General features: G+C 44.5%; 1 protein-coding gene across 26 annotated transcripts in view; it reads left to right on the forward strand.

Moving 5' to 3' along the window:
- LOC139547192 (E3 ubiquitin-protein ligase MYCBP2) overlaps window positions 1-25693 on the forward strand; it is a 313317-nt gene that overhangs the window by 235382 nt on the left and 52242 nt on the right. For 22 of the 26 annotated variants that reach the window (XM_071356258.1, XM_071356266.1, XM_071356270.1 and 19 more), the window contains 10 exons: window positions 5437-5562; window positions 14399-14593; window positions 15808-15918; window positions 18452-20194; window positions 20510-20679; window positions 22852-23096; window positions 23458-23625; window positions 23830-23987; window positions 24510-24709; window positions 25217-25375. In XM_071356258.1, the coding sequence (XP_071212359.1) occupies window positions 5437-5562; window positions 14399-14593; window positions 15808-15918; window positions 18452-20194; window positions 20510-20679; window positions 22852-23096; window positions 23458-23625; window positions 23830-23987; window positions 24510-24709; window positions 25217-25375 (3275 nt within the window). The remainder of the gene's footprint in view (window positions 1-5436; window positions 5563-14398; window positions 14594-15807; window positions 15919-18451; window positions 20195-20509; window positions 20680-22851; window positions 23097-23457; window positions 23626-23829; window positions 23988-24509; window positions 24710-25216; window positions 25376-25693) is intronic. The other 4 variants (XM_071356259.1, XM_071356271.1, XM_071356275.1 and 1 more) reach the window with 4 other exon arrangements.

Raw genomic sequence — 25693 nt, forward strand, 5'->3', positions numbered from 1 at the left:
GGCGGTATACCGTAAATACCGTATACCGGGGTATATATTTTTTTGCCACAGCATGATTTTCAGGACCGTCCATAAAAATAAAATACAAATTTGGGGGTTCGGCCCCCCCCCTCGCCACTGCTTATAACTAACTATAAGTTAACTATCTAACTAAGGGCTCCAGCTATGGATTTGGTTTTCTAACTTGATAGCTAAGTCGCTAGCTTGCAAGTAGGGATGCACATTTCTGTCAATTTTGCTGCCGACTGACTGACCCTCATTTACCTGTTCAACAAATGGTTACATTTTTCCCAAACATTAAACACGTGACCAACAGGAAATACTATCAGAGATCTGTACTAGAGGTCGACCGATTATGATTTTTCAACGCCGAAACCATTTATGGTAGGACCAAAAGAAGCCGATACAGATTAATCGGCTTTTCTTTTTTTTTCTTTTTTGTAATAATGACAATTACAACAATACTGAATGAATCATCAATAAAATCAATTTAGCCTCGTTTAAATAATGCAAAAACAAAGTGTTGGAGAAGAAAGTAAAAGTGCAATATGTGCCATGTAAGAAGGCTAACGTTTAAGTTCCTTGCTCAGAACATGAGAACATATGAAAGCTGGTGGTTCCTTTTAACATGAGTCTTCAATATTCCCAGGTAAGAAGTTTTAGGTTGTAGTTATTAAAGAAATTATAGGACTATTTCTTTCTTTACGATTTATATTTCATATACCTTTGACTATTGGATGTTGTGAACGCTGCGTGTAACACATCCGGTGTCAGGATAAATAAAAAGCCAGGTCTGCTAACTTTCTTGAATTATGTTTAATTACCGCAAACAATGAATGGCAAATGCAATTTTCGTATATACGGGTTCGCTGTATCACCGCGCAGGCTTAACAGGGAACTGGCAAGAAGTACGTAAACAGCTGTTCTTATACCGTGATGACGTAGTTTCAACGCGTCTGTTGGCCTATCACAGTAGAGGCGGGGCGTGGTTTAGACTTTGCCCCGCCTTTGCTGGCCCTCGGATTTGTCCAAGCCCCTTGGCGCGTTCCTTTTGTCCACATCTGGTTGCTGGGTAGATTAGATCCGTCTTGTGTCTGTCGATTCTACACTGAAACAGTTCCTAATATGGTATTGTCCAGTATTCTAAACTCCTGGTTGGTCTAGAGAGATGCACCCCTCCCCTCTCCAGACTGTCCACAACTTTTATGGCCTGTGTTGGTCAGTCCTTACACCTACACACACACCCCCCTCTGTATTGCTTGTGTGTGTGTGTAACAAAACAATATTCATTTTCAACCTATATGCTACCCGGCTATAGTGCATAAACATAAATCCTAACAATGTTCTTATAGGCACTTTCGTATTGCCAGTGTAACAGTATAGCTTCCATCCCTCTCCTCGCCGCTACCTGGCCTCGAACCAGGAACACATCGACAACAGCCACCCTCGAAGCAGCGTTACCCATGCAGAGCAAGGGGAACAAATACTCCAAGTCTCAGAGCGAGTGACGTTTGAAACGCTATTAGCGCGCACCCCGCTAACTAGCTAGTCATTTCACATTGGTTACACCAGCCTAATCTTGGGAGTTGATAGGAAGTCATAAAACAGCGCAGAGCTGCTGGCAAAACGCACTAAATTGCTGTTTGAATGAATGCTTACGAGCCTGCTGGTGCCTACCATCGCTCAGTCAGACTGCTCTATCAAATCATAGACTTAATTATAACATAATAACACACAGAAATACGAGCCTTAGGTCATTAAAATGGTCGAATCCGGAAACTATCATCTCGAAAACAAAACGTTTATTCTTTCAGTGAAATACGGAACCGTTATGTATTTTATCTAACGGGTGGCATCCATAAGTCTAAATATTCCTGTTACATTGCACAACCTTCAATGTTATGTCATAATTACATAAAATTCTGGCAAATTAGTTCGCAATGAGCCAGGCGGACCAAACTGCTGCATATACCCTGACTCTGCGTGCAATGAACGCAAGAGAAGTGACACAATTTGACCTGGTTAATATTGCCTGCTAACCTGGATTTCTTTTAGCTAAATATGCATGTTTAAAAATATATACTTCTGTGTATTGATTTTAAGAAAGGCATTGATGTTTATGGTTAGGTACACGTTGGAGCAATGACAGTCCTTTTTTGCGAATGCGCACCGCATCGATTATATGCAACGCAGGACACGCTTGATAAACTAGTAATATCATCAACCATGTGTAGTTAACTAGTGATTATGATTGATTGATTGTTTTTTATAAGATAAGTCTAATGCTAGCTAGCAACTTACCTTGGCTTCTTACTGCATTCGCGTAACAGGCAGGCTCCTCGGAGTGCAATGTAATCAGGTGGTTAGAGCGTTGGACACGTTAACCGTAAGGTTGCAAGATTGAATCCCTGAGCTGACAAGGTAAAAATCTGTCATTCTGCCCCTGAACAAGGCATTTAACCCACCGTTCCTAGGCCGTCATTGAAAATATGAATGTGTTTTTAACTGACTTGCCTAGTTAAATAAAGGTGTAAAAAACAAAAAGAAAAGACGGCGTAGAAAATTAACGATTTCCGATTGTTGTGAAATCGGCCGTTCCGATTAATCGGTCAACCTCTAATCTGTACATATAATGACGAGATACTTATGTTTCTGCCCTAACAATAGGAGTTGTCCCAAGGCGGGAAGGCAGGCGACAAGCTTAGGCCCCAAAAAAGCCCATAGAAACTCATTGGGCTTATTTTGGAAAATTTGGGGCGAGTGAAACCTCTCACTTCGACTCTTCCTCTTTGATACTATGAATGCATACAAGATCCGGACATTTTCATTAAGAGCTTAATGAAAACATGCAAGAATAGCAAGCCTATCGTCTTAGTCAAAAGGCCTATTAAAACCTCTTAAGGATCTGACCCTTTTTTTTTTTTTCGCCTAAAATGACATACCCAAATCTAACTGCCTGTAGCTAAGGACCTGAAGTATTTATAAAATAGGTAAGATATGCCTCATTATTTGAAGTAAACTCACAGCCACGCTCAAGGACCTGAACGATATCATAACCGCCATCGATAAAAGACAGTACTGTGCAGCCGTCTTCATCGACCTGGCCAAGGCTTTCGACTCTGTCAATCACCACATTCTTATCGGCAGACTCAACAGCCTTGGTTTCTCTAATGACTGCCTTGCCTGGTTCACTAACTACTTCTCAGATAGAGTTCAGTGTATCAAATCAGAGGGCCTGTTCTCCGGGCCTCTGGCAGTCTCTATGGGGGTGCCACAGGGTTCAATTCTCGGGCCGACTCTTTTCTCTGTATATATCAATGATGTCGCTCTTGCTGCGGGTGATTCTTTGATCCACCTCTATGCAGACGACACAATTCTGTATACATCTTGCCCTTCTTTGGGCACTGTGTTAACAAACCTCCAAACGAGCTTCAATGCCCTACAACACTCCTTCCGTGTCCTCCAACTGATCTTAAATGCAAGTAAAACGAAATGCATGCTCTTCAACAGATCGCCGCCCACCCGACTAGCATCACTACTCTGGACAGTTCTGAATTAGAATATGTGGACAACTATAAATACCTAGGTGTCTGGCTAGACTGTAAACTCTCCTTCCAGACTCATATTCAGCATCTCCAATCCAAAATTAAATCTAGAATCGGCAAAGCCTCCTTCACTCATGCTGCCAAACATACCCTCGTAAAACTGACTATCCTACCGATCCTTGACTTTGGCGATGTCATTTACAAAATAGTCTCCAACACTCTACTCAGCAAACTGGATGCAATCTATCACAGTGCTGTCTGTTTTGTCACCAAAGCCCCATATACTACCCACCACTGCGACCTGTATGCTCTCGTTGGCTGGTCCTCGCATCATATTCGTCGCAAAACCCACTGGCTCCAGGTCATCTATAAGTCTTTGCTAGGTAAAGCTCCGCCTTATCTCAGCTCACTGGTCACCATAGCAACACCCACCCGTAGCACACGCTCCAGCAGGTATATTTCACTGGTCATCCCCAAAGCCAACACTTACTTTGGCCGCCTTTCCTTCCAGTTTTCTGCTGCCAATGACTGGAACGAATTTCAGAAATCACTGAAGCTGGAGACTCATATCTCCCTCTCGAACTGTAAGCATCAGCTGTCAGAGCAGCTTACCGATCGCTGCAGCTGTACACAGCCCATCTGTAAATAGCCCATCTAACCAACTACCTACCTCATCCCATTTTTGTTTTTCTGCTCTTTTGCAGAATATAGACTGATAAGCATGACGGGTCAAATGTATTTTCGACGGTTAACCATTAACATCCCTACTTGCAAAATCAAGCTTCTTGGTTACAGCATAGACAATCAATTCCATCCTGGTTCAGGATCCCTGCTGTATGTGTGCAACAAACTGCTAGTAGCCTTTTAAGATTGTTGTGCAACTTTATGAGCTTGGTTGTCTGCACTTGCAATTACAAATGTTTGTTCGCGCTTGTTAGCTAGTGTCTGCAATGGAATTTCACTAGTAATTTGTTAGCCTTTGTTAGCAGTTTTTCAATAAGGTCAAACATTTTGAATATAGATTATTTTCACATTTGGAAATAAATAGTGCCCCTTGTGTGCACTGCCGGTAATACCGTGTACTCTTGTATGCTACAGGAACAGTAGGTTCCTGTAGCATAAAATGTGGATACTGCCCAACCCTAGCCCATATTCACAAAGTGTCTCAGAGTGCGAGTGCTGATCTTGGATCAGATTTACCGGGTATCTGGACAGTTGTAAGATCCTAATTCTTTAGGTTGAACTAGCACTTGAGATAATATGTCTCTAAATTGAACTTTGGTGTTAATCAAGTCAAATGGGAGAGTTGACCTAAAGAAAATGGAGTTGAGCATTTCTATCTCAAGTTGGGATTGGGTTCTCGCAGATCTCACTCATAGTTTAGCTTAGTTTTCAAGTTACTTTAAGATTAGCCTGTCAGTCCAGTGTTTCCAGATTTGTATTAAATATGCAATATGAGTGAAATAGTTTTCCTTACAATTTTTTTTGTTAAGTATGTTAAAAAGCTTTTCTGTGTTTTGAATGGTGTTCTGCGTACCCGAACAACAGAATGGTATGGTAAACAGCTGATTAGCCAGCTTCGCCAATGAGACGACCTCTGCCAAAAACGTGACGTCATGTTATATGAGGAAATGGCAAGCTTTTTTTTTTTTTAACTGTCTGTTTGAAATAAGTTTATTTGTTAATTACATTTTTGCTTTGGCCACAAATATGAGTATATGAAGAGTCTGCAGCATTATTTGAGTATGAGTTAACAGAATATATCAATTTTTAAAAGTGAGATTTTCACTGGACTGTAACTTAAACGAATATAACATGGATATGAATGGATGTTTTGGTTGCTGTTGTTGGTGGAGCTAATGTGGTCCAGCTTTGTTTCCTCTCCCAACAGAACAAACCCTTCTGGAGCACGGGGCCCAGACCCCACCACCTAGCCCCTTCTCTGTCCAGGCCTTCAACAGGGCTACTGCAGCCAATGGGGCACAGGGCTTTGACTACGGTATCTCAAACAACAAAGGTGAGGCATGCCGGGGCACGTGGCTTGGTGGTTGGGCGGGAGAGGGATGCCTACACAGTTATACATGCACCTGTGGCTTGGTAGCTACAGCTGCTTCTGCTTTAGGAAAGTCCAGAACCTGGGTCGTGGCTATGAGGCACAAAACTTAAGAACATGGTCCAAGTGAAATGGGCAGGTAGTGTATCTATTCCAGTAGGAAATACTAGTTTTTGATGTCCGTTGCAAAATGTTTTAAGACATGGTCGTTTGTGCGCCCAAATGAACAAAACCCAGATGTATCTACCAGGCTGCCTCACACGTAGGTCCCTAGCAACTGTCACTTCATTTTTTTTAAATGATTTGCATCTGTCTGACTAGTAATATTCTGACTTGATATACTCATGACATTGCCGGTGCAAGTCAGATTATTGGAGACACTCAGATTGATTGTGCTAGTTGTAGTTATGCAGTCATATCTCATGTGAGGATGTCAAAAATATTAATATAATTTCGCATTGGAGTAGTTTCCTTTTCCTGACAAGCCTTGCAGGCTCCCGAGTGGCGCAGCATCTCAGTGCTAGTGGCGTCACTACAGACCCTGGTTCGATTCCAGGCTATATCAGAACCGGCCGTAATTGGGAGTCCCATAGGGCGGCGCACAATTGGCCCAGCGTCGTTAGGGTTTGGCCAGAGTAGGCGTTGTAAATAAGAAACTGACTTTCCTAGTTAAATAAAGGTTAAATAAATACAAATATTCATCAATTAATCCACTTGTCAAAATAATTTATTCAGTGCCTTATTTTAACGACCATGATAAATTTTCACTTTGGGTACAACATGTATGATTGACTGACTAGGGAACTGCTGAAGAGATGCACAAGTCTCCACTCTCCACATACAGTTGCTCTTCATCAGATCTTCTCTCACTGTCATTCTGCATCCACTGTCTTTTACTTCCTGTTTACTTCCTGCTTCTTATCTCACAACGTCCTGTGGGCTTCCTGGGTTCTCTTGAGCTGTGTTAAAATAGCCATACTAACATACTGTATACTACATACAGTTGAAGTCGGACGTTTACATACATTTAGGTTGGCGTCATTAAAACACATTTTTCAACCACTCCACAAATTTCTTGTAAACAAACTAGTTTTGGCAAGTCGGTTAGGACATCTACTTTGTGCGTGACACAAGTAACTTTTTCAACAATTGTTTACAGACAGATTATTTCACTTCTAATTCACTGTATCACAATTCCAGTGGGTCAGAAGTTTACATGCACTAAGTTGACTGTGCCTTTTAACAGCTTGGAAATTCCAGAAAATTGTCATGGCTTTAGAAGCTTCTGATAGGCTAATTGACATCATTTGTCAATTGGAGGTGTACCTGTGGATGTATTTCGAGGACTACCTTCAAACTCAGTGCCTCTTTGCTTGACATCGTGGGAAAATCTAAAGAAATCAGCCAAGACCTCAGAAAAACAATTGTAGAACTCCACAAGTCTGGTTCGTCCTTGGGAGCAATTTCCAAACACCTGAACGTACCACGTTCATCTGTACAAACATTAGTACGCAAGTATAAACACCATGGGACCACGCAGCCGTCATACCGCTCAGGAAGGAGACGCGTTCTGTCTCCTAAAGATGAACGTACTTTGGTGCGAGAAGTGCAAATCAATCCCAGAACAACAGCAAAGGACCTTGTGAAGATGCTGGAGGAAACGGGTACAAAAGTATCTATATCCACAGTAAAACGAGTCCTATATCAACATAACCTGAAAGGCCGCTCAGCAAGGAAGAAGCCACTGCTCCAAAACCGCCATAAAAATTCCAGACTACGGTTTGCAACGGCACATGGGGACTTTTTGGAGAAATGTCTTCTGGTCTGATGACACAAAAATAGATCTGTTTGGCCATAATGTCCATCTTTATGTTTGGAGGAAAAAGGGGAGGTTTGCAAGCCGAAGAACACCATCCCAACCATGAAGCACGGGGTTGGCAGCATCATGTTGTGGGGCTGCTTTGCTGCTGGAGGGACTGGTGCGATTCACAAAATAGATGGCATTATGAGGTAGGAAAGTTATGTGCATATATTAAAGCAACATCTGAAGACATCAGTCAGGAAGTTAAAGCTTGGTCGCAAATGGGTCTTCCAAATGGACAATGACCCCAAGCATACTTCCAAAGTTGTGGCAAAATGGCTTAAGGACAACAAGTGTATGTGTGTATGTAAACTTCTGACCCACTGGGAATGTGATGAAATAAAAGCTGAAATAAATCATTCTATCTTCTATTATTCTGACATTTCACATTCTTAAAATAAAGTGGTGATCCTAACTGACCTAAAACAGGGAATTTTTACTAGGATTAAATGTCAGGAATTGTGAAAAACTGAGTTTAAATGTATTTGGCTAAGGTGTATGTAAACCTCAGACTTCAACTGTACTTAATGAGTGTATACTACATACTATTAGTTAATTTTAGTATACTGTAAACAAACGGTACCGTTTCAGTTGAGCGTACTATAGCTTCGCCTGTCTACTGGAAGTTGATGCTGTTGCTATGCAACCTCTTGCTAGCTTGTTAGCATAACAAATGCTAAACATTTTATGATTTCGGTTGTGTTCATAAATTCAATCTGGAGTGCCAGAGTGCGCTCTGGGCGGTCATAAATACAGAGCATTGTCAGATTGTCCGTTGATAAATTCGGAGCTTTCAGAGTGCACATTGGACACTGACAGAGGAGTAGGGTTGATCCGAGCGTTCAACGGCAGTCGGGCGCCCTAGCTAACTGGGCTAGCTACTTCCAGACACAAATGAGACAGAGAACACCTCACTCTGACCATTTTACTCGCTTTAGCAGAGCTGGTTAGGCTGTTTTCATGTTATCTAGAGCGTTGTAACTGTATTTTAATTACTTATTTTTTTGCCAATGTTTACTGATACTGGCCATATTCAACGGGTGTTGAGCATTCGTAAATTCATCAGTTCTGCGCGAAAGTGCTCTGAAATCGCGGTCGATAGTCAGAATGAACAATGTCCATTGAAACGCACAACGACTAATCCACTTAGCTAAGAATGATGTGAATAATGAAGTCCGTACATGTTGGATAGTTAGATAGCAGATACTTAATAATACTGCCTGGCAAGTTTGATGTATTAGTAGCCAACTAACATTAGGTAGCTAGCTAACATATCAGTACCCACTGCTGTAATACTATGTGGTTCGTAAGGATAACGTAGCTAACAAATTGTCAGACAACATAACGTGCAAATTAACTTATTTGAAAAGTCAATACTTTATTACTTTGCTCAACATTTTCTTAAATGTTTTCATAATTAGTTAAAGCAATGAATTTGTATCCGCTTTCGTCGGAGTTCGGCTGCATATTTTCCGCCATTTTCTTCAAATCTAAAAATGTTGTGAAGCCGGGCCCTAAAAGCACAGAAAAGTGTCCACTGCATGCATACTTTGTATTTTGGCTAATTTAGTACGACATCCGGGAACTTTTGGCTTACTTCCTATATCCATACTATGTCCAATAAGCATACTATATTGGCATTCTGGCCACTCTTCTGTAAAGCCCAGCTCTGTGGAGTGTACGGCTTAGTGGTCCTATGGACAGATACTCCAATCTCCGCTGAGAAGCTTTGCAGCTCCTTCAGGGTTAACTTTGGCCTCTTTGTTGCTTCTCTGATTAATGCCCTCCTTGCCTGGTCCATGAGTTTTGGTGGGCGGCCCTCTCTTGGCAGGTTTGTTGTGGTGTCATATTCTTTCAATTTTTTTATAATGGATTTAATGGTGCTCCGTGGGATGTTCAAAGTTTTGGATATTTTTTTATAACCCAACGCTGATCTGTACTAATCCACAACTTTGTCCCTGACCTGTTTGGAGAGCTCCTTGGCCTTCATGGTGCCGTGTGCTTGGTGATGCCCCTTGCTTAGAGGTGTTGCAGACTCTGGGGCCTGTATGTATGTATATATATATATATGTATGTATGTATATCATTTGACACTTGGATTGCACACAGGTGGACTTTATTTAACTAATTATGTGACTTCTGAAGGTAATTGGTTGCACCAGATCTTATTTAGGGGCTTCGTAGTAATGGGGGTGAATACATATGCACACACCATGTCATTTTTTAAATTTCACTTCACCAATTTGGACTATTTTGTGTGTCCAGTACATGAAATCCAAATCATTTTAAATTACAGATTGTAATGCAACAAAATAGGAAAAATGCCAAGGGGGGTGAATACTTTTGCAAGTATATGCATAACTCTCATATGCAGATAACATCTATGCTGGCTGGGTAGCATACAGGTTTTTAGCAAATGTTCGAAAAAGGCCCCTTCACAAAAGATATTGTGTCAAATCCAGTGCTCTTGAAATCCGCTTCCATGCATTTGTGAGGACTACTACCTTAAGAAGTAGTCCACTACTAGCTGGTAGTTGGCGCTTTTCAGAGTGAACAAGTCAGCTCCAAGTCTTTACCAGGGTCTCTCTCTGGAAGTTGTGATGGTATAAGTGGTTCTGTGTGGTTTGTGCGCTCTTTGATGCATGTCCTGCAATTAAGCACAAGTTTGTTCAGTTGCCGGCTGAGGCCACGCAACCACACAGCCTGTTGTGCCTTTCTCTGCACTTGACCACACCTTGATGACCCTCGTGCAGCTTGGTGAGGACATCATTTCGTAAGGCTGATGGAATGACAAGTCTCGTTCTTTTCAACAGTTGTGCACTGTGAGAAAAGCACGTTCTGCCCAGTATAGTTTCAGTGGTCCTTAGCATCCTTCCTGACACATTGTCATGACTTTTGAGCACACACTGTCTGCTATGAGTTGTTCTCTTAGATTGTGCATGTAGGAAACACTCGCTGGAAGCTGTTCCATGATGGCGTCCACATAGATAGTTGTGCTCTCCATGAGCTCCTTTTCTGCAGCAGTTTTTTTGACTGGTGCATGTGACAGCGAGTCTGCAGTCCACAGACTCTTTCCAGGGACATGAGCAATCGTGTAGGAGTATCTAATAAGTCTCATTCTGAAGCGCTGGATTTGTGGGGGTGTCCAAGGGTTGGTTCCCCATAAGGCTCAGGAGAGGTTTGTGATCAGTTTCCAGCTGAAAGTGTTGACCAATGATAAAGTCTCTGAATCTTCCATATGCCCATGTCAGCCCCATTGTTTTTTTTTCTACTTAATTGCATCTCTGCTTGGTCCTTGAGAGAGACCGGGAAGCGTAGAAAGCTGGTCTCCATTCCTTGCTATTCTTCTACAGCAGTACTCCTAGTCCATATGAAGACGTATCGGCTTAGACATCTCTTTGTTTGTGTCGTACAGGGGTGTGGATGTCAGCTCCTCCTTCAGCTTTTTGAAGGCTCTGGCTTAGTTGGCCCCTCGGTACCAGTTGTTTTTCTTTGAGAGTAGGTCTCTGAGAGGTTTGTCCTTTTCAGCTGAGGGATGAACTTTCCTAGCTGGTTCACCATACCTCAGGAAACCCATCTCCTTGACAGCCTCTGTCTTTGTCGGTCGGGCTGTACTCCTTTGTCCGAGATAATGTGGCTCAGGAACTTCACTTCCTGCTTTGACAGGTCACATTTGTCCATGTTCAGAGTTAAGCCGACCTTTTCCATCATCTGAAATGTGGCATGAAGTCTTGCATCATGCTCCTCATGTGTTTGGCCCCAGATTAACACGTTATCCATGTGACAGACCACACTTTCCAGCCCTTCAGTGACCTCTGTCACCATTCTGTCCAGGAAGTGTTAAGTTGCTGAAGCGATGCCGAAAAGCAGGCGGTTGAAGTAGTAACGTCCAAAAGGCGTGATGAAGGTTGTTAGCATAACTGACTCCTCCGCTAGCGGGATCTGCAAGAAGCACATGTTCGCATCAAGCTTGCTGAAGATCTTCGCCCCGGCTACTGAGCCACGGGTCTGTTCGACAGTGGGAAGTATATTTTTCTCTAAACACTGACTCGTTGAGACAAGTGAAATCGATGCATGTCCGCACGTCTCTGTTCTTCTTGGGACAACCACCATGCCGGCGCACCAGTCCGTGGGCTCCTCCACTCTGGTGACAACCTTGAACCCTTGCCTGCGCTCTAGCTCTTTCTCGACCTTTGGCAGCAATGTCATAGGAATCCATCATGGAGTAAGTAGGGCTCTGTGCAGGATTTCAGCTTGATGGTATATAGTTGTTGTACTGTGCCAAAACCAGCTTTGGAAAGCTTTCTTTCAGTGTCTATCAATCAGTGCTGTCAAGTCGATCAACTAGCTCAAGCGTTGTGTGATAGCTGGTCTTCCTAGTAAAGCTGTGTGTAGATCTCTGATGACCTACACATCCTCCAGTGTCACCTTTTCTCCCTTTTGTAGAACTACACTTGTGATGCTCTTCCTTATCTTATCAGAGGTTTTGTTGATTTTTGTTTTGCAGAGCTGGTTGCTGGTTCCTGCAATAATGTGATTGAACACATTGTCTGGGATAAAAGTCACATCGGCACCAGTGTCTATTTTGAATTTCACATTTCTGTCCATCACTTGAATCATCCATGGGTCGCCTCCTGCTGTTATTGTTCCTAGGAAAATGCTATCATCCTCCTTTTGAACCTTGTTTACAGGGTCACACACTACTTCACACACGACTTCATTAGCTGCACACTGTGCAGGGCTTTTGCCACGGTTTCGACACTCTGGCTGCTATTTGTCATCAGCATTACCGTGGCTAGCTTTCTCACGCTGGAATATCTGTTTCCACTAATACTGGCTGCCTTTTTGCATAACTCAATCCACTGAGCATGCCTCTTTTGTTGTTACTATGTCACCTTGCAGGTGACTTTGCTGCATCCGTTCTGACAGACGCATGTCTGCTAATCCAACAGATAAGCCTGTCTCTAATTGGCTTATCATGCAAAAGTCCAGAGTTCCAATGCTCTGCTAGGGCATATATAAGGCTGTGACAAAATAATCCACTTTTTATCCTCTCCGCAAGTTAATGCGGGCTTTCTCATAGATCATGTTCTTTTTCACAATAAAGACTGCTTGAAATCCATCTCTTACTTTGTTGTTGCTCGAGTTTGTTTAGGTTTAGACACCTCCAAAACGTCATCTGCTTCATCGCCCATACAGTACATGAGTGTTTACCTGGTTCTCCTCGGTAGATGTGTGAAGATTACTCGCCTGACAAAAGAGCCCGAACCTCCTAATCCATCCATTCTTGCGGTTTAGAAAAATCAAACGGCTCCGGCGGCTGTATGCTTAATGTAGCACTTAGGCCTTCATTCGCAAGTATCTGTACCCTTCCCGCTGCACCTTGCACGAGTGACTGGCTGCTTCCTTCATCCACTGCTGCTGGTGGCTGCTCATTAGCCTCCTCGATTTTATTCCGAAAACTTTTCAACCCGGTGAGCTGAACTCTGTTGGTAAATACACTCGTTCTTGTCCACTTCTCACACAGTGTCGCGTAATCAGACTTGAGTAAAATAACTAATAATGGTGTATCTTTATGAAGGCACATTTATTGCTAGCTTGACGTTGCGTCACATTACAAGCCACGTAAGAGAGATGCTTTCCTCATGAACCCCTACATTTCCACAGGCCCTCATTAGCATATGGCCAATAAGGATGCAATATGCTAAGACAGCACAATATCTAGGGTGGTATCATTTTGTACAACCCCTTCAATTTCGTTAGCTGGTCAGGATGAGTCCTAAATCTTCTGGCGAGCATTTTGGGGTAATGTAACAATACTAGTGGAAACAGATTGTATCTGTTAGTGGTGCACTCAAAAGCATGAGAAAGCGGGGTAGTGCCCACAACGCCACTCTTTCCCCATACTGGATCAAGTTGACCCTCCAAGGCCACAGGGGCTGTCAATAAACACTAACTCTGTCCATTTTTTTGTTCTGCATGTCTCATTGTTTCACGGTGTGTGTATGTCATACCTAACATCACTGCTATGTTAGTCATAATGTGTCTCAGTCTGTGTGCATGGGCCAGTTAGTGTGCTTCTGCCAGGTCAGGTGGGACCTGGAATATCTTCCCAACACCAGTGTTCACATGTTCCCCCCCAAAGTGAAGGGGTGTCCTGCCAAATCGGAATCAACCCCCACAGCTTCCTACTGGCTCATTGGACTACTTTCCTCTCCAAAATTCATCCAATTTTATCTCAGGTTTTCTTCTTAGCTGGTAAATGTAAGGTACATTAATCAGTAGAATAGGTCTGAATAAAGGGGACTTTCAAAACTTGCTTACCATTTACTTGGTACCATTTTAAGTTTTGCAAATGATCTCTCTCTATGGACCTATGTATACTTGATACTTCATTTTCCCTGGAATTAGTCAAAACTGAGTCACTGAACTTTTCTCCTAAAATCTTTCAGGGAAATGTAGATAATGCTCTTCTTCCATATGGAAATGACTGAAGGAGAGGAGTTTTCTATGTTGTTTGGTAGAAAGCAGATGCACTCTACCTTAGCGATACTACAGTACATATAGTACGAACAGTGTTATTTTCCCTGTTTGGGTTCCACACTTTGTCCCAAGTGACACAACTCCGGCCCGGCCAATCGCCATTACTGTCCCAAAACCCCACCCTGTGACATCACCCATTACCCCATGTCACTTTAGTTTACCCCCTTCTCCCCTCCTATCCAGAAACTCCCACCTCACCCCCCTACACACCCCCACCCCCTTCCACCTCTCCGGCATTACCTGTGTGGGAGATGATTGATAAATCAATGGACATTTTAATGGTTACTGTTTAATGGATTCATTGATTGATTTATACCCCACCTTTTGGAATCCTATAAGACCATAGTGTAAGCTAAGCTGTAGTCCCCCCTTCCCCTTCTCTTCCGTTATTTGCAGGTGACCAAAGGTTGACTGCCATACTGAATAGTGCCATTCAGTCTGGGCCCTTCCTCCCTCCAGCCGCTCCTCCCTCCTCTTCCTCCGTATTTGAGCAAGCCGCCCAACCTCCCTCCTCCTCCCTTGTCCACAGCCCATTTGTGTTTGGACAATGCCCCAGGTCCCAAGTGTCTCAGCCGCAGCCACAGCTTCCGAGTAAGTCGGTCCGTCTGTATGACAGTGTCGACGCTTGCTTGCCCAGGTGCTCCCTGGTCCCATCTTAATTCCTCCTTAGCTTATCACTCTTTTGTTTGTGATTTTCTTTACTTGCGTATTTGTTTTGCTTATTTTTGTTTTTTTGGGGGATAGGGGGGACCGAAGACAACCTAACATTGCTGTTAAGTTCTGACTGCTGCTTACAATACCTTGCCTAGTAATGTAGCTGCTTGCTTTTTGTTTATATATCAGTGTTCTTTATCCATCTTCATCCCTGATTTAAACAGAGACTCAGCGATATGACGTGATCACGAGCAGCAGTCTGCCCAGAGATATTGTCAAGAGAGTGAGGCAAAATGCTGCATTTGACGTCACCCATACAGATACTTGCATTTGCGCATTTGTACATAGGTTTGCTTCTATCTCCTGCAATTTAATAGGTGCCTGACAACAAATGTTGACGAGTGCAGACCTCTGCCTTCGTCTTTGTTTGTGTCAGGAGTCACCCTGCTCCTCTTGGTAGACGCGTATCACTGATTCTACTTTTAAACACCAGCTCTGCAGTTCCCATTCCTGCTTAGTGCTCCCATTGCAAATGTAGACTACCTTAGTGTAATTCATCATATGAATTTAGGAAGCATCATTTAGTGTACTTATTACTGTATTAGTTTACTACATGCTTTCATTCTTTACATTTCTGAATCTCAATAAAGGTCCTGGGCAGATACACTAAACTAAATGCCTTGAGAATGTGTCAATATGACTAACATTAACTCACAGCACCGGTGGTGTGTAAATCAGAGACAATCTCATGGTCAGGACAGTGGATATGCTCCCAACTATTAGGTTTCAATAAAGTATAACATGTATCAATTAGTTTCCGTTCACTCCATTTTCTCAGCCCCTGGCTCAAACTCATGTTTCCCAGCCCTAGTTCATGCATCTCTTACTACCCTCTTACTCTGTTCTCGTATAGCTGTCTGCTCTCCATATGTCTGTTGGTCTGACTCTCCATATTTTTTACACTCTCAATGGCCATCCTCCATCACTCCACCTCTCTCTTTCTTTCTCTCACTCCTTCTCTTTCTCTGTGTGGTGTGTTTCCTTACCTGTTCTCTCTACTTACCTGTACACGCTACGCTTCTTTTCTCTGTGAGGGTGTCCCTGCATTCATTCCCTGTGTTTTGCTTACCGACCACTGTTTTCCGCTGTAGATGGTTCTTCATCACGCAGCCTTGCTTCTTCTCACGAGCGTGTGCACAAAAGCAGTGTGTCCGCGGCTGGGCATGGTTCTGCACTCTCATCTCTTGCTCTCAGGCAAAAGGGTGGGTAACATACAAAATGCATGCCTCCTTCAGACTGAAATGTGGGAATCCGTTACAGAGTCCGTTAATGCTGAACAACAGGATACATAGGATTATCAGGAGTAAAACACAAGTAAATAGGTCATTTGCTCTGAACTGAACACTAGTTACAATTATCAGAAGGAATAGGGGAGATGCTTATTCACATAGAGGTTAGGGGTGGGAATAATGTCCCTAGACAGGATCCATTCTAAAGACCAATAATAAACTCAGCAAAAAAAGAAACGTCCTCTTACTGTCAAGTGCGTTTATTTTCAGCAAACTTAACATGTGTAAATATTTGTATGAACATAAGATTCAACAACCGAGACATAAACTGAACAAGTTCCACAGACGTGACTAACAGAAATGTAATAATGTGTCGCTGAACAAAGGGGGGGGGGGTCAAAAGTAACAGTCAGTATCTGGTGTGGCCACCAGCTGCAGAAAGTACTGCAGTGCATCTCCTCCTCATGAACTGCATCAGATTTGCCAGTTCTTGCTGTGAGAAGTTAGCCCACTCTTCCACCAAGGCACCTGCAAGTTCCCGGACATTTCTGGGGGAATGGCCCTAGCCCTCACCCTCCGATCCAACAGGTCCCAGACATGCTCAATGGGATTGAGATCCGGGCTCTTCGCTGGCCATGGCAGAACACTGACATTCCTGTCTTGCAGGAAATCATGCACAGAACGAGCAGTATGGCTGGTGGCATTGTCATGCTGGAGGGTCATGTCAGGATGAGCCTGCAGGAAGGGTACCACATGAGGGAGGAGGATGTCTTCCCTGTAATGCACCGCGTTGAGATTGCCTGCAATGACAACAAGCTCAGTCCCATGATGCTGTGACCACACCCAGACCATGACGGACCCTCCACCTCCAAATCGATCCCGCTCCAGAGTACAGGCCTCGGTGTAACGCTCATTCCTTCGACGATAAATGCGAATTCGACCATCACCCCTGGTGAGACAATACTGCGACTCGTCAGTGAAGAGCACTTTTTGCCAGTCCTGTCTGGTCCAGCGACGGTGGGATTGTGCCCATAGGCGACGTTGTTGCCGGTGATGTCTGGTGAGGACCTGCCTTACAACAGGACTACAAGCTCTCAGTTCAGCCTCTCAGCCTATTGCTGGCAGTCTGAGCACTGATGGAGGATTGTGCGTTCCTTGTGTAACTCGGGCAGTTGTTTTTGCCATCCTGTACCTGTCCCGCAGATGTGATGTTCGGATGTACCGATCCTGTGCAGGTGTTGTTACACGTGGTCTGCCACTGTGAGGACGATCAGCTGTCTGTCCTGTCTCCCTGTAGCGCTGTCTTAGGCGTCTCACAGTACGGACATTGCAATTTATTGCCCTGGCCACATCTGCTGACCTCATGCTTCCTTGCAGCATGCCTAAGGTACGTTCACGCAGATGAGCAGGGACCCTGGGCATCTCTCTTTTTGTGTTTTTCAGAGTCAGTAGAAACTGCCTCTTTAGTGTCCTAAGTTTTCATAACTGTGACCTTAATTGCCTACTGTCTGTAAGCTGTTAGTGTCTTAATGACCGTTCCACAGGTGCGTGTTCATAATTTTTTGTATGTTCCACGTGGTCTGCCACTGTGAGGACGATCAGCTGTCTGTCCTGTCTCCCTGTAGCGCTGTCTTAGGCGTCTCACAGTACGGACATTGCAATTTATTGCCCTGGCCACATCTGCTGACCTCATGCTTCCTTGCAGCATGCCTAAGGTACGTTCACGCAGATGAGCAGGGACCCTGGGCATCTCTCTTTTTGTGTTTTTCAGAGTCAGTAGAAACTGCCTCTTTAGTGTCCTAAGTTTTCATAACTGTGACCTTAATTGCCTACTGTCTGTAAGCTGTTAGTGTCTTAATGACCGTTCCACAGGTGCGTGTTCATAATTTTTTGTATGTTCATTGAACAAGCATGGGAAACAGTGTATAAACCCTTTACAATGAAGATCTGTGAAGTTATTTGGATTTGTACTAATTATCTTTGCAAGACAGGGTCTTAAATGGGACGTTTCTTTTTTTGCTGAGTTTACATAACCTATTCTAGGGCACAGTGCTGGGCTGCATGGGCTTCTCATCAGTTGCACCATGATCCATTAGCTACCTCTGTCTGTGTAAGTGGCCTTCAGACATGCATAGATAGATTCATATACTTTGGGAAAGTTACTATGTCAAGGCCATTGAAGGCTCTTCTAGAATGATCTATGTCCTCTGCTCTAATGCTGTCACTTTACTAACATGTATTGGTCCACAACTTTCCACAGTCTAAGAAAGAGGTTTCTTATTGACTCAAAAATAATGATTTCATTTTTATGTTTTAACATGTAAAAAGAAATGTTAATGTCCAGACTTCTACTGTTGTTTCTCTTCTCCCCCCCCATTGTTCTTCCCTTTCATAATCCATTTTGTTTTGACCCTTAGATGTTGAGTATTGTACTCAGATGTGCTGCCTTTTACAGTAATCCTCTTAATTGTAGTATAACTGTTTCTATGTTGTGGCTGGTTACTAGGTAACTTAGGGGCGCGTCCCATGTCCCCGGCCACCAAACAACGACTGGAAAGTCGCTCTCCAAAACAGGAGGGGCGCGGCAGTCGCGCCTCGGAACAGTCCAAAAGCAAAGATCCGCCGGCCAGCGAGGCACTGATCCTGCGGTCGGACACTGCCAAGCTGCGGTCGGACTCCCATAGCCGCTCCCACTCGCCCAACCACAACACCCTGCAGGCACTGAAGGCCGACGGGCGTGATCGTAACTCCTCCGGGCTGCGCGCCGAGTCGCCTAACCCTGGCTCCCGCTCCACCTCGCCCAAACAGAAGGGCCTTTCCTCCACCTCGGGGAGGTCTAGCCCCTCCAGCACCTCCTCACCCCGCTCCTCCTCCACCCAGCACGACAAGAACTTTGCTCAGGACAAGAACCAACCAATTGACAAGAATATGCCACAAGACAAGAACCAACCAATTGACAAGAACATGCCACCAGACAAGAACCAACCCCATGACCAGAACCTCCCTCCCAATGTCAGCCCCTCCAAGGCTCGGCTGGACCCGCCCAGAGAAAGGTCCAAGTCGGACTCGTACACCCTGGACCCGGACACCCTGAGGAAGAAGAAGGTCCCTCTCACCTCGGAGCCCCTAAGGGGAAGGTCCACCTCTCCCAAACCCAAACTACCACCCAAGGACGGGAGCAGCAAAGGAGGAGATAGGAACGCGGAGAACCGCACCCCGTCGCCCCATGTGACCCAGGAGAACCTCCACAGCGAGGTGGTGGAGGTGTGTACGTCTAGTGCTCTTCTTTCCAATGATGATGAGGGAAACAACGAAAACGTGGAGGTGAGCAATGCAGAAGAGGGCTCCTCAAAGGTGCACTTCAGCATCGGCAAGGCACCCGTGAAGGAGGAGCTGGAGAGCAGCCGCTTGTCGCCCAAAGTCAGCCGCAAGACCTCCAGCCGACACGTTCGCCCCAAGAAGGACAAGTCGGGCCCACTCTTCAAGGGCGAGAGCTCGTCGAGGGTCGCCGAGCCCGCCAAGCAGGCCATGTCACCCTCAGTTGCAGAGTGTGCCCGGGCGGTCTTCGCCGCGTTCCTCTGGCACGAGGGTATCGTCCACGACGCCATGGCCTGTTCCTCGTTCCTCAAGTTCAACCCAGAGCGGACCAAGGAGCACGCGCCCATCCGCAGCTCGCTGGGTGGCCAGGGCGGCCAAGAGGAGAAGGAAAGCAAGCTGAAGAACCGCCACTCACTGGAGATATCCTCGGCCCTCAATATGTTCAACATCTCCCCGCACGGGCCAGACATCTCCAAGATGGGCAGCATCAACAAGAACAAGGTCCTGTCAATGCTCAAAGAGCCTCCGCTGCCCGAAAAGTGTGAGGATGGCAAGGGGGAGCACGTCTCCTTCGAGGTGGCTTCTCACCCTGCCATGAGGGCTAAGTCCATCCTGCCGCTCACCCTCCAGCACCTCGTTGCATTCTGGGAGGACATCTCAATGGCAACCATCAAGGCAGCCACCCAAAACATGATTTTCCCCAGCCCGGGCTCCAGCGCCATCCTGAAGAAAAAGGAGAACGAGAAGGACACTAAGAAGTCCAAGAAGGAGAAAAAGAAAAGAGATAAGGCGGAGGTGCGCCCCAGGGGGAACCTGTTTGGGGAGATGGCCCAGCTGGCCATGGGGGGACCGGAGAAGGACACCATCTGTGAGCTGTGTGGGGAGTCGCACCCCTACCCTGTCACCTACCACATGAGGCAGGCCCACCCAGGTAAGATCAACAATGTTGGGTTTGCTTTTATTCCATACTGTTAGAAATACACATACACACATAAAAGTCAGACTTTTAAGTCCTTTGAAAGGCTATATTTTGTTTATTACATTTGTGGATGAAAAACAACGCTTTAAAGCAGTACATGTCTACATACTGAGGCGGCTGGTGGCTACCCCCATTGAACCATTTGCACTGTATCTGCTAATATGGCAACACTACTCAATATGATCTTAGCATAGAGATACATGTATATTAATATGTTCTATTTAAGTTGGTGGATTTTAGCTTAATTTGTTGATTTGTTTTGGGCAGGTTGTGGTCGCTATGCGGGAGGCCAGGGATATAACAGCATTGGCCACTTCTGTGGGGGCTGGGCGGGAAACTGTGGAGACGGCGGGATCGGAGGAAGCACCTGGTACCTGGTGTGTGACCGTTGCAGGGAGAAGTACCTAAGAGAGAAGCAGACTGCAGCCAGGGAAAAGGTACTGTACCTCTCGATGCTTCAATCAATTGTTGTTTTGTACTGTATCTTTACACATTAAATTCTTCAAGTTCAAATGGAAACTTAACATGGATACTTGGATAGTTAACGGTCAGGATTTAACAACATATTATGCTCAATATACTAATTTCTCACTGTATTAGTCACAGTTCAGAGGATAACCTTTCGCAACCATGTACTTTCATAAACAGCCTTGGTAACATGCTTGTGACAGTCTTACAATATATTATAACTGCATCATAATGCATTATTCCTACAAGTAGAGGTCTGCCCGGGACTGATTTATTCATCCCGCCTGCACCCGCAGCATTTCATACCGCACCCGCCGACACCCGCTGGCTTTCTGTCCGACTCCCACCTGCTACTGCAAGAACTTGTCCCGAACCCAACCGTAGTCCCTGTTATTTTAGTCATATGTAACGATGCAGCTCACTTACCAGCCATGGTCGCAGCAGTTTTCTGCCCTATAGGACATTTCAAAATGGGCAAAAATAACCTAAGAAATAGGTTTAATCACCAGAGATTCTCACGTGGCCCATTATATTACTGGGCTATATCAGTGAATAGGCTAGATGTAGTTTAAAGAGAGCTGAGTTGGAGAGACTTGCACTTTCTTTTGAGCAATTTTTTATAGCCTACTTTATCAGAGCAGGTAGCTAACCAACCAGGCTCAATGTTAGCTAGCTAACACTAGGCTATAGCTAGCTCAGCAAATGGCTCTGAGGTATGAATAATAAGGTCATATACTTAACATTAGCTAGCGAGCCAGCCAGCTAACGTTAGCATACTTGCTAGGTAAACAATCAATCATAATCACCACTCATGACGTTACTACCCTGCATGAATCTGCAGGTAGCTAACCAACCAGGTTCAATGTTAGCTAGCTAACATTAGGCTATAGCGAGCCAAGCAATGGCCCTTTCTATCAAAATGAGGAATTCTTAATATCTGAAAATGTAGCTAGCTAGACTCTCTTACCTGTATACATCATTCATGGTTGGATGCGTCTCCTGTCGGATTCCATGGTTGCCCTTAGTTTGAAGATGTAATCCGGAGACAGGTGTTTTCTCCATCTCCTTAGCTATTATACTCTAATTCCACTGATTTCAAAACTCAGTCCTCCAAAAAGTGGAGAGCAACACTTTAATACACGATACATTAAAAAAAGCAGCGTTAGACAGGATTACCAACACATACTGACAAGCTCAAATAGACAGAAGCATGCTCATCTCTCAGCATGTCCAGCCCACTCATTATCTCAACCAATCATGGCTAGTGGGAAGGTTGCTGACTTTTTTGGAGAAAACTAGGCTCGTAATTTAACAATTTTATTCGTATTTACAGATGGCATGCAAGTTTGTTATTAAGGCACATGAAAGTTCATGTTCGAGAAGGCATTTCTTGCAAACGCATTTTGATAAAAACATTTATTTAAAAAAGTTTACGTTCAAATGGTTCTCCTGTGAAGTAGTGACCCGCGACGTTCGACTAGTTTCCTGAAACGGGTCACAAATATGATTGATCAATATTTATTTATAGGCGATGTAGTGAACTATAGCTTAATCATATTTAGGAGGTATATTTCCTTGGAAAGATAACTGCCCCGTGCTTCGACACCCATGCATAGGCAGCCTACTCTATTTCATTGAGACCACACCTATACTAGGCGCACTTGATCTCGCACACCCAACTAGGATAGGCGAGGTAGGCTACTTAACTTGAAGCAGCGAATTCTGAGTGTGTGAATAATGCGACAAAGATGTGCTTTTTAATACAATAGGTAAGCTAACCCATAAAGTGCAGAAAGATGACCGTTTCCAAATAATCTGTGGGACAACAAAAAATATTTTTATCCCAAAGTTGTCTGATCTGACCGCACACTTCCAACAGAAGCATGAAAAGGGCAGACAGCGCCGCAATGATCTCTCTAGGGACCCGCAGCCCTCTACCTACAAATATTACCACAAATTTTAACTCTACATTTTATTCATTTAGCAGAAGCTCTTATCCAGAGCGATTTACAGTAGCAATTAAGGTTAAGTGCCTTGCTAAGTAACCTTTTGGTTACTGGCCCAATGCCCTTAGCTGCTAGGCTACCTGCTTTCCCCTCTAACCCACCCATGACCTCTAACCACCCTCCCTACCCATCCAGGTGAAGCAGTCGAGGAAGAAGCCCCTGCAGGTGAAGACGCCGCGGGCGCTTCCCACCATGGAGGCCCACCAGGTGATCCGTGCCAACGCCCTGTTCCTGCTGTCCTTAAGCAGTGCTGCTGAGCCCAGCCTTCTGTGCCACCACCCGCCTCGCCCGCTCCACTCCACACTGCCCAGCCTCAAGGAGGGCGTCTCGGACGAGATGCCCAACAAGATCGGCTGCCTCTACCTGCAGACGCTGGCCAGGTAAATGATGGATATCTATTGTGATGATCAAAATGAAAAGGACTGGAGAGACTGGGAGGGGAAAAATTAAAGGTGATTTCCTTATATTTGTGCTACCTAAACAGTCTCCTCCTCTTTTAGTTTTATGCCCTTTGGGACAGCATTACACTTGAAGCGCTGTGGCCACTTTAATTCAAGCGATGATGATCATACATTTTGTGTGTGTAGTATCTTACCTATATCCTGTGAACATGTTACACAGTGAAAACCATCATGGAATTCTTAACATTTATTTGCTAGGAGGTGGCATCCACATAACCTAAACACTAAATCTTTGAACTACATATAATACATGTACGTAAACATGTCTCCTCTCTTCCAGGCAACACACAGAGAACTTTGGTGGGTACACAGATGACAACCTGTTCCAGGACGAGATGAGGTACCTGCGCTCCACATCTGTCCCTGCGCCCTACATCTCAGTCACCCCCGACGCTTGCCCCAACGTGTTCGAGGAGCCCGAGAGCAACATGAAGTCCATGCCCCCCAGGTAACACACTCTTTTTGAGAGTAGAGATGAGCAGACTGTGATTATGTCTATGTGTGTGTTGTATGTGGTTGTAGCGTGTGTCATATCTGTGTGTGTGTGTGAAAGAGACTCGTTCCAGTGTGGTGTGAGTGTGTGTGTGTTGTATTTATGTGTCATGTATGACATAAACAGATGGTCAACATTTCTTTGTTGTATCTCTTGCAGTCTGGAGACCAGCCCAATCACAGACAGTGACTTGTCCAAGCGGACGGTGTTCCAGAGGTCCTACTCTGTGGTGGCCTCTGAGTACGACAAGCAGCATTCGGCCTCCCCGGCCAGGGTCAAAGCCGTGCCCAGACGCAGAGTCCACAGTGGGGATGCAGGTGGGTAAACCTTCCCCTGAACCACTAAACCAGAGGAATGTGATCCTATTTACTAGTATAGTCCATTAAACTAAGGGTTTTGGGTGCAGACAAAAGTTATTCTACACTTCACCATTAACTCATGTACCTGGTGTTTACTACAAAATGATTATAATGATTATGGTAATGGTCATTACATGATAAAGACATTGAAGTGTAACTCTTTTTTTGGTTTTCATAGGATTATATATTTGTAAATGTCAGCAAATTACTAAGTGTTACCAATCATCATGACATTTGTAATACCGTATTTATTGTTTTATTATTTATATCATATTTATACAATTGGTGGGTCTAATCCTGAATGATGATTGGTAAAAAAACGCATTCCAGCCGGTGTCTATTCCACAACTTTCTGGTGACCTGTTGTATGAAAGTGATAATGCCCTCAAAGACTTCATCTCGGGCCCCATGCCAATATATCCTCCAAACACCAGCTTCTTGGGCATTATCACTTAATTGTAACACTGTCCTACCCTCCAGAAGTGGGTTCCTCTCTGTTGCGCCACCCGTCCCCGGAACTGTCCCGTCTCATCTCGGCCCATGGATCCCTCAGTAAGGGCGAGAGGAACTTCCAGTGGCCTGTCCTGGCCTTCGTCATCCAGCACCACGACCTGGAGGGTCTGGAGGTGGCCATGAAGCATGCCCTCCGCAAGTCTGCCTGCAGGGTCTTCGCCATGGAGGTACGTCTGTCAAAGATACTCTTAATGTACACATGATGGTGTACATTAAGTATTTCCCATAGGAAAATGTATCATGCTTACTCTAGCTGGGCATTTGCAGTTGTATAGCACAATTAAACAGTTAGCTGTGTAATGTCAAATGCTACTGTGATTAGCCTATTGGCTAACATCCTCTTTGAGGTGTTAGAAAGGACAAAAGTGTAGGCAATATCTGAGATGATAAACTGATTAAAATGTTTATTTTTCTGAAGTAGTAGTACTAGGGTTAAGATTAGGTTAAGGTTAGGTTAGTGGTTTGAAAAGCACTGTACCTTTTTCCTAAATTGTATCGCTCTCCCCTCTCTGTCCTTAATCTAATGTGATCTGGTGATTTTCAAACCAATAACTTTTGTCAACGTTATACATCGTTGGTTTTTGTTACTTTTATATGCAATAAATTAATACTTTTCAGGTTTTTGTTGTAAAATGAAAAGGACTGAGCCACCGTCTAACCCATCTCCCCCTCAGGCATTCAACTGGCTGCTGTGTAACGTGATCCAGACCACTTCGCTGCACGACATCCTGTGGCACTTTGTCGCCTCCCTCACCCCGTCACCATTTGAACCCGAGGAAGAGGAGGAGGATGAAAATAAAGCCCATGGGAACAAGGAAATTGTGATGGAGCAGGTGATGTTTGATTATTATTATTTGACCATGCTGGTCATCTATGAACATTTGAACATCTTGGCCATGTTCTGGTATAATCTCCACCCGGCACAGCCAGAAGAGGACTGGCCACCCCTCATAGCCTGGTTCCTCTCTAGGTTTCTTCCTAGGTTTTGGCCTTTCTAGGGAGTTTTTCCTAACCACCGTGCTTCTACACCTGCATTGTTTGGGGTTTTAGGCTGGGTTTCTGTACAGCACTTTGTGACATCAGCTGATGTAAGAAGGGCTTTATAAATAAATTTGATTGATTAAGAATCCAGGACATGGGGGGGGGGGGGG

The sequence above is a fragment of the Salvelinus alpinus genome, chromosome 20 (genome assembly GCF_045679555.1).
Source record: "Salvelinus alpinus chromosome 20, SLU_Salpinus.1, whole genome shotgun sequence".
Classification (NCBI taxonomy): Eukaryota; Metazoa; Chordata; class Actinopteri; order Salmoniformes; family Salmonidae; genus Salvelinus; species Salvelinus alpinus.